The sequence below is a fragment of the Elgaria multicarinata genome, chromosome 1 (assembly GCF_023053635.1).
Source record: "Elgaria multicarinata webbii isolate HBS135686 ecotype San Diego chromosome 1, rElgMul1.1.pri, whole genome shotgun sequence".
NCBI classification, from domain to species: domain Eukaryota; kingdom Metazoa; phylum Chordata; class Lepidosauria; order Squamata; family Anguidae; genus Elgaria; species Elgaria multicarinata.
Window position 1 is genome coordinate 130,010,605 of NC_086171.1, and position 18,033 is coordinate 130,028,637.

General features: G+C 42.7%; 1 protein-coding gene across 4 annotated transcripts in view; it reads left to right on the plus strand.

Moving 5' to 3' along the window:
- The window catches only part of DDAH1 (dimethylarginine dimethylaminohydrolase 1), a 157,293-nt gene that overhangs the window by 121,300 nt on the left and 17,960 nt on the right, over positions 1-18,033 (plus strand). For all 4 annotated transcript variants that reach the window (XM_063136804.1, XM_063136811.1, XM_063136789.1 and 1 more), the window contains one exon: positions 3,675-3,794. In XM_063136804.1, the coding sequence (XP_062992874.1) occupies positions 3,675-3,794 (120 nt within the window). The remainder of the gene's footprint in view (positions 1-3,674; positions 3,795-18,033) is intronic.

Genomic DNA, 18,033 nt, shown 5'->3' on the forward strand with positions numbered 1-18,033 from the left:
GTCCGCCGCTTTTCCTGGCTACCACATTTACTCGTGAGTAGCTGAGAAAAGCGGTGGACAGCATGCAGAGGTGCCTGCCATCAGGGCGGGGGAGGGAAGATGGGGGGGAATCAGAGCCAGGGGGGATGGGGGGAAATCGGAGATCACGGTTGGGGGGGAATCGGAGCTCGTGGTTGGGGGGTGGAATCGGAGATCGCGGGGGGGGGGGGAATCACGGCCAGGGTGGGGAAATTGGGGGCAGGGAGGGAGCGGGGAACCCTTTTTTAAAAAAAATGCATGCCTACCTTAGTCACTGGTGCGCTCCTGCGCACCCATCCTCGAGTGGCCCTGGAGTGTTGTCAGACGGCGGAAGCACCGTGTTGATGTCGCTCCATTTGAAAAAGTCTGAAGCATCGTGGGGAAACTCCATGGTGGCTGCAAAGCTGTGCCTGTGTTGCCAAACCAATGCAGTGTAGACCCACAACCACCGTGGGGCTTTCCTAGCCCCCTGGTTACCACAAACTTTCTTCATTTCAGCAGCATAATTTAGGGTGGGTATGTGTGCATCATTTTGTTGTTGCTATTGTTACACAACAGGGAGTCAAAAATCCTTGCCAATCTATTATCACCTGGAAGATCTATCAGTCGAATCAGATGTACTTTCTGCCCACACCTGTCCTGATAAAAGAAAGGGAGTGTTTTGCACAGTGTGTAAAAGAGAAGAACCAGTTAGCACTAAGGCATGTTTTGCAGGCAGCAACACAGTGCAAGAAACTGAAACTAATGGAAGAGGTTACTACAGCTCTGTAATTTTGTATTTTTTTTAGCCATTTTCAGTCCACTGTGGCAACTCTGCCTGAAGTGCCTGAACCTTACCTGATTCTTATATAGTGGAGGAAATGAGAGTGGAGTGGTAAAGAGATGGTTGAAGTGTTATTAATACATGTCTGCATTAATACGCAGTAAAATAAAATTCTGGTGAGTCAAACAATGTCAGTGTGGTACAGAAGACAAAACGCTCCATCCGACGAGCGTTTTATTGCACGCTCGTTACTGGGCACTCACGGACTCCTCGGAGGTTGCTCAGATGACGCCGTCTGCCTCTCACACAGATTCTGCCTCTTCTGGTCTTCCTTGCACTGCAAGAAAAACCAGAAAAGCTCTGAAATATTTTTCAAACCGAAGTTGCTGCTCTTTCCTGCTGTGTGTGGGAGTAGCAGAATGTTCACAACAAGGGACTGAATGGCCCTTGTGCACCTTTTTTACTTCCTCTTTGAAAACAGGAAGTACCTGAGTGCCCACGGAGAAGCGATGGTAGCCAGTGTTAGCCAGTGTTTCTTCCAAGGTGTGATGGAGCTTTAAGTGTTTCACTCAAACTCGTGACAGCCAAGTTCAAAACTCAACTCAATCATGAATCTGACTGGTTGACTTTGGGAGCGGATCTACACAGATATATGAAACGTCATTTTTTGAGTCATTAAACGTATTATTTTATTACGATTTTATATGTCCCCAGGCACATGTTTTCTCAAGTCCCCGTCTGCTTATTGTTCCTCCCACTTCCTCTTTTCTTCCATTGTCCCTCCTCTGAGAGAAAGGGTGGTGGTGGAAAGATTCCCCCTCTTTCCACACCTGGGAGCTTTTCCTAAGCTGGAGCCAGGGAGGGAGGGAGGGAGCCTCCAGGCAGGGTGGCAGGATTTACTTTACTCAAAAGTAAATCCCATTGATTTCAACTGCAAACGTGACCTGCTGCCCCTTGGTCTGTGCTTGAAGGGGAGAGAAAAGGAGAGAAGGGGGACTGGAAAGATTTCCCCTCTTTCTGCGCCCTTTTCCTAAGCACAGACCAAGGGGCAACATGTGATGTTAGCAGTTGAAATCAATGGGATTTACTTTTGAGTAAAGTAAATCCACTAGCCCTGCCTGGAGTCTCCCTCCTTGCTTGCTTGCATCTTCAAGTTCATGAACTACAGGTGTGCTGGTTTCCTTACTCAAAAGTAAATCCCATTGATTTTAACTGCTAACATCACATGCTGGCTTACCTTTGAGGAAAGCCCATTGAACAGAGAGAGTCTTACTTCTGAGTAAACACATATAGAACAATGCCCATACATGGAAGGGGGGATCAAACAAATAAGCTACTGTACTGTATGTAGTTTCATTAAGCTACTGTGCATAATCTGAGTCACCTCCCGCCCCTCTCCTGCTGGAGTCCTCCTGCCCCAGCAATGGTGTTGTTTCACCCACTGACATCACAGAAGCCTGTTTTTAACCTTCCACAATATCCCAGTGAGGGTGGGGGGAGGGAGGATAATTCAGCCGCTTCCAGCATCACCCCGACAATGGGTGGTGGCTCTAAAGTGCTGGGAATATGTAGGATTGGGCCCAAACTTCATACACAGCCTCCCCTAGCCAGGAGGCAACCGATGCACCATCAAAACCCTGTGTGATCACACACAAAGCAGCAAAAACCACAGGTACACCAAAAATGGGTGGCGCAGATAAACCCTTGGAAGTTTGCAGGATCAAGACCAAACTTCATACACAGCCTCCCCTAGCACATGAGGACCACTGAAAACCCTGCACACTGACAAAGCCACATAAGCGAAAACACCTTTTCATAAAAAATGGGGTGGCAGCTATAACTCCGCACCAAACGTCCTATAGAGTCTCCCCTGGCAAGGATGCACACAAGGCAAAATGACAGCCCTGGGCAGCTGCTACCACCCAACTGAGATGGTATTTGACACTTGGGGAGGTTGCAAAGCTCACTGCCGGGGGGAAGGGTTAGGGCGGGGTCAGGCTGAAAGCTTAATCAGTTCCTAGGGAGATTATGAAAATAGAGATCTGCAGGCTGGATGACAGTGGCAGCTGCGGTTTTGACCACTCTTGCCAAGGGACTCTGTAGGCAACCAGAATATCCCACTGTGGCTTCCACACAACACAATAAGCTATGATGGGTGAAATGCTGCAGACCATGGGTTATCAGAGTGGATTAAAAAGCTCCCAACAGACAACATGATAATCCATGATGAGTTAAATAAACCATCATGGCTTTACGGGTTATCGTGATGTCTGAACCCAGTCACCTGACCTACATCACAGAGTTGTTGTGAGGATAAAAGGAGAAGAGGGCTAAATTTGGTACTCTGAGCAAATTGGAGGAAGAGTTGGATGAACTGTATAATAAAATAAATAAATGGAAGCGTGTCTAAGGATGTAATTCTCTGCACATTTAACTTGGGGCAAGTCCAATTGAATACAGTGGGACTTATTTCCAAATAAACATGATTTTTTTTTTTTAGTATGGATGGGTTTGTTACTAGGGATTAGACTTTTTTCATAATGTTAACCAATCCATGTTTCTTTTTTTAGAGGCTCTTAAAGTCAAACTGTCAATTATCTTGAGATTAATTTTGTATGCTAATTAAGATTTGGTTTTATTTACTTGTTTTCTGAAATAATGAGGTGTGTTATGTTGACTTGATGCACAGCGCAAGCCAAACTGTCCAGAAAAACATGCTGTAGTTCTAGAATTGGCTGTGGTTCTAGAGTTGACTCTAGCCTGCTTTTATCCTCAAGACATACAGATTTATTAATGCACTGAAAAAGTACAATTTTGCAATTTTGTAATTGGGTTCCTTTATGAGATTACCACTCTAATGTATTTCCTTTGCAAATGCCTAATTTCTATACAGGATTATGCTGTTTCCACAGTCCCTGTTTCTGACTCCTTGCATCTGAAGAGCTTTTGCAGTATGGCTGGGCCAAACCTCATTGCTATTGGTTCAAGTGAAGCTGCACAGAAAGCCCTCAAGGTAAAGCATGCTGAAAATAGCCTGTGCTGAGAAATGTTGCTTTTAGCCTCTGTGTTTCCTTACAGAATCCAGGCAACAGGGAATCTTAACATTGCTGTGTATCCAGTCTGTGTAAGCTACAAGTATAAACAGTTAGCCTGATCTCAGCAGTCAATCTAGATATGATGTTAAATGCATATTTTAAAAGATGTAGACCAAATGAGGGATGTGTGATAATTATCAGGATTGCAGCAGGCATGAAGGGGGAATTTAATCCTTTCTTCCCTTGCTGCAGTCTTGAGGAAAAACCCTCCTCTAAAGGTAGTTTTTGCTTTGAGAAGATATCAGCAGAATGCATCCTAAAAAAGGCATAGCTGGCTGGCACATGGAATGGGAGCACTGCACACTGCAACAAAATGTTGTAGATCCCAACTGTTAGCAGAAACTAGAAGTATAGGAAGAGTATTTGAAAAATGAAATAGTATATTATAGATGGTTTTGTTCGTCATTCCCCTGTTTGGGCTATATCACTTTTGCTCATCTCCCCCTCCCCACATTCTCCTAGTCTGACATTTGATTAGCAGTGATGTGTTCAGAAGCTGCATGGGTTGCAGATATAGGATGTGCTGATTTAGCATCTCTGAACCTGGACCAGAATCCCCCATGGACACATGCTAAAATTGCCATCAGGGTGGGGGTTAATATCATTTTTTAGAGTGAACAGGGGGCGCTGTTAGCCTCCTTATCAGGAATCTTTGGATCCTTATTGTTGTTCAAGTGAACTAACTGCCTCTTCCTCACGGAGTATGTTCCATGGTCATAGTGCGTTTTAGATTAGGGTGGGGGGAACAGACGGAGGTGCAGACAGGCTGAAACATGCCTGTCTGCACCTTGTGACTAAACTTATTTTGCATCGTGAGAATGCGTTTCTCTCCTTGGTGACCCACATTTTAGATAGCGCCATAAGCAGTACTGGCCACAAATACTCCCTCGCCCTGCCCCGCGAAGGGGGTGTATATTACTCAGAGAGTAGATTTGGGAAGCTCCTGGAAATTAGTTTCCCTTCCTTTCCATCACCAGCATAGCAATGACACCTCATTCCAAACCTCTGTGCAATCTTGTGCAGTAGAACCCGCCCAATAAAGAGAATATGGAGTCCTGAAGAAAAAGTCTAGACAAGATTGGCAACTATTTTGATTTATTTCATCGCATAATTGTTTAACTGCTTTGCGTTTCATGTCTATTCGGGATAATGCTACTGAAGCAGCAGGAGGGGTGTGTGCTTGCCTGACTATATTGAGGGCTGAAGGCAACATGCAAAATAGTTTGAGTAGCCATCCCTTGAATCCTGTCACCAGTAAGAATCCCCAGAGACTGAGGTCTTTTCTAGACTACCTTAAAATCCGCAGTGGAGGAGGGGAGAGTCTGCGATACAACTATCGCGGGCTGTTGCCCTAGTCTAGACTTCAGACACAACAAGCCAAAGGAAAGACCCATTGCATCTGCCATTTTTTTCATAGTTAAAGGTGCAATGCGCACGAACGTTCATGTGCTCAGGTAAGGTTTTTTTTAAAAGTTAAATTCATTTCCCTGCTCCCCCCTACCCTGCCCCCGATGGGTGCAGCGCTCCTGGGGAGCGCTGCGCCCCGTGCACAGCTTCTCCTGGCTATGCGCGAGTAATTGCGCAGAGCCGGGAAAAGCTGCGGAACGGGCTACATGCTCACGGTCTCGGACTCAGCCTGAGACTGTGGGAAAAATCGGGCTAGAAGAGGTAGGCTATATCCCGGGGCCAGGGAGGGTTGATCCCTCCCTGAGCCCGGGATCCCCTGTGTGTCATCTGGACGCACAGGGGCAATCCCGGGTATCAGCCCGGGATATAGCCTGGTCTAGCAAAGGCCTGATAAACCTAAGTGTTCCATGAGGGCCAGTGTGGTGTAGTGGCTAAAGTGTGTCGGACTGGGAGTCGGGAGATCTAGGTTCTAGTCCCCACTTGGCCATGGTGACTTTGGGCCAGTCACAGACTCTCAGCCCAACCTACCTCACAGGGTTGTTGTTATGAGGATAAAATGGAGAAGAAGAGAGAAGGATTATGTACGTCGCCTTGGGTTCCTTGGAGGAAAAAAGGTGGGATATAAATGTAATAAATATAATAAATAAACATTCTAATCAGCCCTCTAATATTGTGGTGTGAGCTTGGAGGAGGGTCAGATTGTTTGGACAATGGAAGACTGAACAGTAGCCCAATATGTTTTTCAAAATGCAAGGCTTAAAATATTTCCTATGGCCAAGCATGCTTTCAGAATTATTGATCTGTTGTTTTAATAGATTCCTATTATGTATACTAGGATTAATAGCCTATACTAGGATTAATAGCCTATTTTAAGCTTGTTATTTTATTTATTTTTAAATAGCTGTTCTGTGAAAGTTTTTTGCTGAGAGAGTTGTAAATGATGGCTGGATGCAATGTTTTATGCCACCAGTGGGAATGGGGTAGAGGATATTTTTGCCAGTTTCTGCCTCTCTCTGCAACCTGCAGTGCAGATTGCTGTTCTGTGAGGGAGAGTCCCTCAGCAACCTAGAACAGCTTTTTTTCAAGAATGAACAGGGACTGCAGGGAGAAGGGAGAATCGACAAATATGGCCACCTCTGTTCCATTATTGCGAATGCTCTGCTGTATCAAATGTGCTCTGTGGATGGAAGAAGCCCTTCCCTCTTTGGGAAGCAAGTGCTGTATCCAACCCCCTATGTTTATTTCTTGGTTTAGCAAATGTGTTAAGGATGATTTTTCTCCCAACCAATAACTTCAGATTTGTCTGTGTTAATTAAATATCTTCAAAATGTCATTTATTCTTGTACACTGAAAGATTTATTTCAATCATTTAATTAATCTGTTAAGTGAAAGAAAGCAAACTCCAAAATTGATTGACAGCTCTGGGACATACATATTCCCAGATTCAAGACTTGGCTTTCTTCCTTGGGCTACTGTTCTCTTGGATTAATTTTTTTCTTTTTTGGACATTGCATTACAATAACTCTAGTCTAGAGCAGACAAAGGCCTTTTTAAAATTTGATACAAGCACATTTGGCCAACAGCCTCCAAAAGAAAGTTGATAAACGGTTTCCCAACTATACATCTCTTTGTTGTTTCTTATCAGGACCGACATATCAAGGTCATTTGGAAGTTACGTTTCTTCAATGACAAAAGTTCAGCCTACTCTACTGAAAGAAAAGCCACCTAGCTGTATTTAAAATCGCACATAATGTATTAAAACAGGGAAAACAAAAAGTGGGGTGCTGCAGATTGGAACTGAATAAGGCATCAAAGTAGGGGGCAGGTTCAGGCAAATTGCAGGGGCAGGTTCAGAGTGTGCAGGAAACAGCAAAGGAAGTAGACCTAAGAATGAAGAAGAGAAGTTGTAGGAGGACAAGCGGCTCTGAGAAACAGGAAGCCATTACCTCTGCAAGAGTTCAACAGTTGACTTTCTGAGTTTTGGATCAGCACATCTGTTAGCTGATCTAGCTTGTTTCTGGCTCTGTGTTTTAGTAGGGGGGCGGGAATCTCTGTGGGGCTACAAAATGTGTTGGCCTAGGAGTAGCGATGCCTCCAAGGGGTAGCAAAGAACAGAAGATGCCCTTTTCAACATATTTCTTGTAATTCCAACATTTGATCAGAAAAGTAACATAGCTTCATGAATCACAGTATATTAATGTCTGAGTTTGATTTTTTTTAAAGTAAAGGCCTGTTTTGTATTATATATTTAGAATTATATTTATTTTATTTATAACTATATATCTAATTATATATCTTTCAGCCTTTTCTCCCATAGCTTGCAGTTCAGGGCCAATATTGTATTGTAGAAACATCAGGAGTATATTCCTATAGGGAGAAACAAACTTTGTTCTCCCAATTATGGCTGTCACCTACTTCTTAACTCCCACAGATGAATTATTCTAGGGTTTTTGGAATAAGGCTGCATCTCTCCATCCCCATATGTTTGAGAACCATTGGCAATATCCTGTTTGTTCCCTTTTCCTTGATGTCAACCTCTTTTCCTTCTTCATGTCTAGGGTGACCCTATGAAAAGGAGGACAGGGCTCCTGTATCTTTAACAGTTGCATAGAAAAGGGAATTTCAGCAGGCGTCATTTGTATATATGGGGAACCTGGTGAAATTGCCTCTTTGTCACAATAGTTAAAGGTGCAGGAGCTATACCAGAGTGACCAGATTTAAAAGAGGGCAGGGCACCTGCAGCTTTAACGGTTGTGATGAAGAGGAGATTCATGTTGTCTATTTACATGCTTAAATTCAATGAATTGGGGGAGCTACAGCAGAATTCTTCAAACAGAAAAACAGAACAATTAATTTAGACTACTTCCACCAGTAAACAGATTACACAAGTAAAAGGATTCCTCATATTTTCCCCTGCAGATCAAATGACATGGCTTATGGGAATAACTGGTAGACAGCAACAAAATAAAAATGTTCACACAATGCTTTTATATTGCTGAGGTTGGGCAGAGCAGTCCTGGCTGGGGCAGGGCAGGGAGGGATGATGTATTGGATGCTCTGCCACTTCCAAAGTCCTGCCAGCTCACACCAGCCAGTGTGGGCGATGGGAGTGAGGTTTTCCTCCTCTCCTCTGGAAATCTAAGAGAGGGACGGGAAATAACTCTGCCAGCTCCAGGATGTCATAGCTATGGGGCCTGTTCCTGAGGCCTCTCAAGGGAACAGAAGAGCTTTGGATCTACCACTGCCCTGCCCTGATCCAGGAATGGACGGTTTTGGGGACTACAGAATATCACCAGTAATAGATGTAGGCCTCACAAAACTCTCTGCAGGCATAACTGGAATCTCCTGGTGAATGTGCCTTCTTTCTGCTGGCAGAACTCCTCTCCACCTCATCCTAACTCCCTCCAGCAAGCAGCTGCTGGGATGCAAGTATCCCAGCATGGTCGATGGCTGACACCAGCCCTAGGCCTCCCATGGCAGACCGATGACTCTCAGAGCACCCATCTATTAAAATTTCCCATGATGCTCCTGAGCATCTGATATAGCATTACTCAGAGGCATTGTGGCAGAATTAAAATGGCAGCCAAGGGGTCCTACCTGACTGAGACACTCTGAAGCATAGAGCCAGCCCTGAACATCAAGACTTTGGGGAGGATGATAAATAGAGAATTTTGCTTTGAAGAGATCATTTCTAATATCAAGGTTTTCTTCCCAGTTGTGGAACACAACCAAGCAATCATGATTGCTATGTAGGCTTCTATTTGAATTCTGCCATGAATGTTTGGTACTAAACACATCTTGTGAAAATCCTGGCTTAGGTGTAACTTTGGTATTTTAAGCATCTCTACCACCACCTACCAAAAACATGCAAGAAGTCTAACAACTAGAAATAGACTATCTGTTGTTAGCCATCCCTTTTACTTTCCTTCCCTGATTTTCTGTAACAAGTGGAAAAGGAGAAGTACTGTTGCTTTATTGTAGTGAGGAGTGGGCCATATTTGTTTGATCACCTCCTTGCAAAGTCACCTTAAGGACAGCAGGGGTTATAGCAGCATTTTATAGCATGCTAGTTATCATTCACTCACAGATGTTTGCAGGTTATTCTGACAACATCAACAGCCTCCTGTGGAAAATTGTGGATTTTCAATTCTAGCATTATTGTTGTTACCTTGTAAGAGTAGTTTTTAGCTCCACCCCCATAGCAACCCTTTAGGAACGCCTATACTAACCATAGCTTAGGAATGTTCTTTGTCTAACAAGTTTGCCATGAAATAGATTGGTCAAATGTTCATCACATGATAGCCAGCTTGTAATTCTATAAGTATTGCTGCCAGCCCCTTTGATGGGGCCTTGTGAGTTCATTTTGAGCTTGGAGCCTTTTGTGCACAAAATAAAGTGCTTTGTCTCTTACCCCAGCTGAGATTAATCATTGGTCTTTGGATCTCAGTTGAACTATGAACTGGGAGGGACTTTTCCCTTCCACTGCACTACACATCTCCTGCTCCATTTTCCGGATTTTGCGCTAAAAATAAAAACCGCAGAAAACCCGACTCTTCTAGGATATATCAATATTTGTTAGGCAGAGTTGTGCTATAAAATGCCCACTACAGGGTGGTGTCCCATTCAACTGCATTGAGCGACATGATTGGTGCTGTATTCCTGCTTCCTTCCTTGTGTTTTCTTTCTTGCTTGCTTGTTGCAGAAGCAGAAGAGAAGCAGGAAGCAGAGCCACGGTAAGGGAACACGATTTCCCTCTGTTTAAAGGAACTCCTAGAGGCCTTTAAAAATACTGAACCTAAAATCAAATGCAATTACAACTAGGACCAAAATGGGGGATAGATAATAGGGGGTGAAAGGAAGTGGCTTACCTAATAATAACTAACATTCAACACAGCCCCAAACAACAGCAAGATTAAATAATAAAAAATAGAATGCCATGGATTGGATTTTTTTAAAGGAAGAATTTTAGAAGGAAATTTGTTCTGAAAAAGAATTTAGGGAAGAATTGCTCTAGATTGGAATAAGGAAAGGTTTTGATCACACATGCAGAAAAAGAACCAGCAACAATCCATCAATAGCCCTACTCCTGAGAGAGTGAACTAGCAAAGAGCAATGGAAAACAATATATTACGTCAACAACCCTCCAAAAGCACCGTGGTTGGGAAAACTCTGAGAAAATCATTCCCTAGTTGAAAGCTAGAGCTGTTGCAAAACTAAAACTCCTCCTCCCCTTCCCTCTTCTTTGCTTGGTGTTTTCCTTTTGTGGAGAATTGATGCTGGGGGCGAATGTATCCATTTTAAACTGCCTATCTATGTCTGTGGCCTTAGCTAGACCTAAGGTTTATCCCGGGATCGTCCCAGGGTCGTCCCTGCCTGCTCCTGGGATCCCCTGTGTGTCATTTACATGAACAGGGATGACCCTGGGACGATCCCGGGATAAACCTTAGGTCTAGCTAAGGCCTAAGTCTCTCTGAAGAGAGTCCAAACTTGGGAAGCAACCCAATTTGCTTTGGACTGCCCAGTAGAAGACCCAATTCACTTCTTTTCAAAGTGTGCTGCTTCAGTTTGGGCTTTATCTGAAGTGAATACACACTCCTGTGTGTTGTTGCTTTGAGATTTCCCCCATGGCCTGATATATGATAGATTTTGCTTTTATTTTGGTGGTTTTGATGTGTGGCAGATGTGACCTACGGATCTGAATAAAGCCTCTTTTCAATAAAACAAATGTTGGTCCTAAGGATGCAGAGGTTATAACATCAGCCTTTACTGAAATCAGAACTACTACTTATAGCTCCATCTAGTGACTTTCCAGTATCCAAAGGATTTTCCCCCTTTCTTCCCTTGCTCTTTTGGAAGCGGAAGGGAAAAAAATGCTTTCTTTTACGATGAGCAGATGGTCCTAGTCACATAGGACTGAATAAAGCTATTGTGAATGCAGAAAACAGTTATTCATAGTGGGTGTTTTTGTTTGTTTGTTTTTAAATGTTTTGCCTTTTCCTCCTGTTTATAATTTCTGAGGTTTTGTATAGCTCAGATTGTTTGTGTTTATTTCTTGATATGCTAGTTTACTGCAGGTGGGGAGCTGGTGTTTGTGTGTGTGTGTGTGGTAAGAAGAAGCATTGTAATTATGACCTGCACCTGCAGTATGAAATTGTACATCAGTATAGATTTTACTACCTCATATTGTGAAATGCATTCTGTGTAATACAATGTAGAATAACTCTCAAGATTTCTTGGCCTCAGTTTAACACTCCACTTCGTTGGTGCTGGTTATTGGGAGAGCTATTAGTTAGCTAGTTAGTTTGTTTCTGCTTATATTCTGCCTATCATTAAAAAAAAAAAAAAAAAACTCAGGGCAGGTAACAATATTAAAACAATAAAATACAACACATCTGATAAAAACAATAGCACTCAGCAGAAAGAAATACACAATAGATCTGACCACTGACAAATGTCCAGGCAAACAGGTGCATCTCCACCTGAAATCAAACTACCATAAAATGGGTGCCAAGTATACTTTTTCAAAACAGATCCATTATCCCTTTTAGCTGTGGAAGGAATATAGAACTCAGAGAGAGAGGGGTGGGGGGATAAACATGCACTGTCTGTAAGCACTAGTGAGCAACTTGTGTCCCTCCAGATGTTTTTGCCTACAGTTCTCATAAACACTCCCCATTGGTTATGCTGGCTGTGGTTGATGGGAATTGTTGCACAAAACATCTGGTCATAAGTTGCCCATCCCTGCTGTAAAGTCTTTACTAAGATTTGTAAGGCAGTCTTTGATCACAATGGTAATGACTAATGCTGCTTGCTTTTCATTAATAATATATGAAAATATGATGTAAGTTGTATTCTTTTCCTGAAGCCTATTCCAGCAGGCCAGTGGTAGGCAATATTTTGGCTCATGAAAGTTGCAGGTGACAGAGCCCTCCAACTTTTAAGTACATACAGATATGCACGTGCGTGCACACACACACACTCACATCCATTTCAGCATGCAGGGCCGGGGAGATTTAAACCTTATGTCTCCATGTACTGAGATTCCATCATGCATTCCCCCCGCCCCCTGCTGCCCAGCTGATTGATACTGGGAAAAGTGAGCAATATTAATGGGGCGGATGCTGTGTGGCGATGACTGTCAAGACTAGGCCTGTTCCCTTTAGGCTGGGGAAAGGAGTTTCAGGTGATCAATCAGAATCAAATTCTGAAGCAGAAGAGATGGTGCCAGAAACATACCAGCCTATACGGGGAGTGGGGGAGGTGACTCATGGGCTCTTCACCAGCTGGGAGTGAACTTTTACCAGACCTAATCTCGGAAAACGTTAACAACACAGCCTGTGAGAAATCAATATTCTTCCAAGGAGAAGGGCACTGAAAGGCTAGGTGATCCTAGAGTATGCCGCAGACTAAAATGGGCGGAGATAAAGGAAGGTGAGAGAAGGTCGGCATGGCTAGCTTCTTGCCAAAGGCTTCTTCAGAACCAGTCTCCCTGCAGTTCAAATGGACTGTGATAAGGCTTTCTGTTCTTGAAAGGACAATTGTTTTGCATAGTTCGCATAGCTTTGCCTAGAGGAAAGTTCCTAGAGGTTGGACTCTCTTCAAGTGGGAAAATATGTTTATTGCCTGAATAAAGCCTTGCGGATTACATAGCTCTTTATTGTCTCCCAATAAGGCGGGAGGTTTTGAGAAATACAACAATGGCTCTCTCTGCCTGCCATCCTCCCCATTTAAATCATGCTCCCTCAACCCACCAAAGAACTATTTGATGGGATGGCGTGTGCACAATTTAGCTGGGGAGGAAACACTTCCCCATCAGAATCCCACTCCTTGCAGCCTGCCGGACAGCTGAGCAGTGGGCTTTCGGAATGTAGAGGTCTGGACACCTATAGCAGGCCCCGTGCAAGGTCTCCAAAGACCTTGGAGGTTAGGCAACCATAGGCAGGTTGCCTACCTATGCATGTCGCTGCCCCCCCCCCCAATTGCTACTGAGCTCCATAAGGAACTTGAACTCTGAAATTTGGATCGTGCTCATGTCAGCCAATAGATATCTATCTCAGTATTATGCTTTAAAATGGCCTCCCTATCCTGTGTTTTGTTTCTAGAGTCACTTTTAGCAGCCCTCAGAGTCCTGCTGAGGCAATAGTTGAAATGATGCCTAATTCTGATGTAATTCAGTTAAAGTTTCATTAGCCCTGGGGACACAGGCTAGACAAAATCACCACCAGGAATTACTGAGAGAACAAAAACTCACTTTATTCCTATTATGTGTTCCTTCTCATCCCTTCCTTCACATGTAAATCCCAAGATTCTGCTTGCTTACTTAGCTGGCTGGGCAAACATAAATGTCCAGCTACTAGGCTCAGTATAATCCTCTAGGGCTTGTATCAACTTTACCAGGCAAAATACTTCTGTGTTGCTTGTTGTAAGTAGACAGAGTCTCTGGCTGATTCAATATTGAGTCCACTAGCTAAAGAAGCATCTCTTGTATCTCAAGCCATCTGTCATTTTCAAGCACTTAGAAGCTTTCCCTTGGTTCCAAAAGGCTTTTGTGTATGACAATCTGTATTCCCATTCAGGCTTAAATACTATTGCATATGTGCCAGCAAATAAAATAAACATCTCTAGGCCTATTTTCTACTAGATATTTTCCAGCTGCTGTCTTGATAGAGAAATAAAGAGGTAACATACTCCCGAGAGTTTTGAATGGTGCTGATCATTGGATGTTTGTGTCATTAAACTGTTATTCTCTGCACTGAGTTGGGTTCTTCTAAAGAAGTAGTATATTGGACATAACAGTGCTTGGTAGATGAGATGAAGTGGATTTGAGGGGAAGACTGTAACAAGCACAGGTAATTACAGGTTTACTGTAGCTGCCTGCTAATGGCTTTAGCATCAAAAGTCTCCTGAACAATATGAGGATGGAACAAGCAGGACAACTTGAAGGTGAATGTTAGGAACATCTGGATAGATTCAGGGTGGACTTTACACAGAGATCTGAACTGCTAAATAGGCTTGGCTAAACAAGTTGGGGAATGCTTTTCATAATGAGCTATTCCCCAACATTTTGGAATTATTAGTATTTTGTACTTCTTAAATATAGTGGATATTGATTAACTATCTAACTTTTAATTAGATAGTGGTAACTGGCCCTTTACTCCCTTGTGAGACTTCTGCCAAGGGTTGAATTGGTAAGTATAATAAAGCTAATTTGCATTATTTGTACCCATAAAGTAATGTTCAGAATTTTCCCAAGAGCATTCCAACTCTATGAGAACACAGCAGCTATTTTAGAAATTTATCACTGATACAGAAGACAAGCCTGGCTTTTCAGTTTCAGAAAAGATATTCTTCCAGTTTGAGGGTGTGTGGATTAGAACTAACATCATCCGGACGGACGGAGGCTTGTTACCCACCCATCTCCATGTTCCCCCTGCCCACTACAGTTTAATGAACGAGAATGGGAAGTAACTAACCCACAATACTGGATCCCCATGAGAGCACCCTACAGACACAAATAAACCCCACTCCTAAAAGGCTGGCAACAGCCCTAACACTACATCAGAGAACACTGCATCAGAGCTGCACAGCTCTGGAGTTAACACCACATCACAGAAGAGCTAACAATACATCAGAGAAGTGAATTAACAAAGTTCTGGAGTTAATGAATGCAGGAAGCGCATAGACGTCTCTTAATGGGAATGCTAAAGGAGTGAATTGGGGAAGGGCCAGCCCAAATCACAGCCAGGTGCTGGCCATGACCTCATGTGCCTCAAAGGACCTCACAACACACCTAAGCCACAAGAAAAACCCTGTGAAGACAGCCCCCTGCAGAGAAACAAAGCATCAAGGATAGCTCCAGGTGAAGATAACAATTGAAACAGCAGGGTGATTTAAGGGGGCGTGCTTCCACTTTAAAGGGTGTGTCTGCAGCACTGGCCGGCTCCTCATATGAGGCCTTCATGATGGAACAGTATATGCATGTGACTGCTCAAGACTGTGTGTGCACAAAGTGTACAATGCAACCGTTAGAATCATCTGTAGCCCACACCCACTCAAGAGTTGAGATTGGTATCCACTGGGGAGGGGGGGATGATAGTTGAACAGCAGACTGGCTCAGGTGTTACATAAGACATTATTCCTTACATACATATTTTTAATTGCACATTTCTCTTCCTCACCCCACACCCCTCAATAATAGACACTTGTCTGGTTGGTGACAGAAACTCATATTTCTTAATAACATATTTGTGATTCTGCTGACTCCCTGCCTGAAGTCATGACACTCCGTTTGAGATTTCATTGCGGGTTGCTGTGGCAATGATTACAAATATTAATAGCCTAAAGAGAGGATTACTTCAGGTATGGAATAAACAGTTAGGGCAGAAAATTGCTAATTTCTTTTTAAGTCTGACTATAAAGAATAAGAGAAAAAAAGTGCAGAAGAAAAGTTACAGATTGTGGTTTAATAGGAGCTTTCCCTGAAAGAACAATTTCTCTCCACTCAACACACCACCCTATCTAACATGCTAATTATCCTTTGCTTAAGCCAATTGTTCTTTATTTTGGAGCCAACTTTGGTTGTGACCTTAAAACCATCTGTTAGGTATGCTTTAGGGTGGATTCCTGCACTGAGAGGGGGGTTGGACTCAATGGCCTTATAGGCCCCTTCCAACTCTACTATTCTATGATATGTATCTAGATGAAAAGCAGACTAAATACATGATGTAAATGTAAGGCTATTTAATTTGGTAGATATGTGTATGACTACCCATGCAAGATGGATTTTGGTGTCTGCAATGAAATTTATTGCATTCTCAGAGACTTGCATTGGGATTTTCTTTTAATACAATATTTTAGTTTTCAGGCTTACATGGAAAAAAATGGCTGAGCCACATGTGTGGACTGCCTCTCCAATGAAAAGTATTGGATCTGATGTGCAAATTCTAACTTTGGTGATTAATCTGTAATGGCAATCACACATTTTGCTACAAATCAATGAATGATGAATATGCATTTTGAATTACAGTTCACATAGCACAATCAAAATGGCTTCAAAAATAAATGTATGCTATTGAATTTCAGGCCAACTGGTGAAAATTTGCCTCTGTCAATTTAAATCTAGTTGAAACACTCTCAGGGTGACATACATAATACAAATAAACACTAATAAAACTAATCACATCACTTAAAGCAAAAGCAAGGTAAAAGAAGCAGCAATAACAACAATTTTAAAAGCACAAGATGAATTTCAAAGCATCTAAAAAAATGAGCAGCTAAAACACAGAGAAGGACAATTTTGTAGGTTAATAATATCAACACTTTGTATTGTCCTTGGAAACAAACTAGGAACTAATGAAGATGACACAATACTAGAAAAATACAGTCATGACACCCAGTTCCACTCGGTACCCCAGCTGCCATATTCTGTAGTAACTGACGTTTTGGGACTATCTTCAAGGTCCAACACTACATACAATGCATTACAGTAATCTAACTGGGAGATTATCAGGTCAGGGATTGCTAAAGCCTCTCTCCAGGGTCATAGCTGGCATACCAGGTTACGCTGGTATAGTCACTTACCTATAATTATTCAGTTCTTCTGTGTCCAAAATGATTCCCAACCCAAAGAAGTGGTTTCATTATCACCTCTTTTAAGGAAATTTACAATAGATCCCATTTTTGTCCCAGCATATCTGCCTACAATCTCATCTCTGTATTACGTTTGTGATAGGTGGATACAAGAGTTGAGATGTTCCACTTAAGCATCCATTTGCATGTCCAATAAGTATTAGTTCAGGCCATTAGAGATACCATAAATAACCTCACTTTTTGTTTTATCTTTTTCTTTATCCCCTTTTAAGGAATATTTTTCAGATGTTTTTAATTTGCTCTTCTCCTGAGAAGTTCGGTGGTTGTGACAAACATAATTCTCCACAGAAACACTCAAGTTATGGCAATTAACATAGCAAAGAAGTTAAACTAACTTCAGTTCAAAATTTGGGAATTCTCCTAATCTTGCACCTCTGGCCACTCAGCCTGAAAGAGAACCTTTGTCTCTGAGGAAACTGTCAGCTTGACTTACGTAAATAGGAACTCCGCTTCCCTTATTGTTCTTGTTTGCTTTCCTTCGTTTTCCTGAGGAACAGCTTCCCTTTTCTTCCCGTGACCATGTTCCAAAATACAGGATGTTCATTCTCCTAAATTTCTTTTTGCAACAACAGTTTGAGCCCTTTCCTGCACATGCTTTTGCTTTCTGCAGTTCCTATGCAATGGGTGGTACTAAGCCACCACTGTGACTTTGCTACAACATAATTTCAGAAGAGCAGCTTGGACCTATGTTAAGAGTAGTGCAAAATCAACAGACTAGGGCCACAGCTAGACCTAAGGTTTATCCTGGGATCATCCAGGGTTCACCCCTGCCTGAGCCCTGGATCCCCTGTGTGTCACCTAGATGAACAGGTTTGACTCCTGGACGATCCAGGGATAAACCTTAGGTCTAGCTATGGCCTGGGTTAACAATTACATTCCTAATACTTAGAATTATGGATGGTTGTTTGTTTGTTTTTTAATTATTTTTGGAAATCCTGGCTGAAAAGATTCTCTGGTTAAAAGAGCACAAAAGCCTTATTTTGGAGAAAACTTCATGTGGGGAATAGCAATTCTCGGTCTCATGGAAGGAGAGAGGTTTGGCCCATCTTCCAGTTGAAGGCAAGGCAAGCAAGTTTAATGTATCTTCTAAGAAGGTGGTTC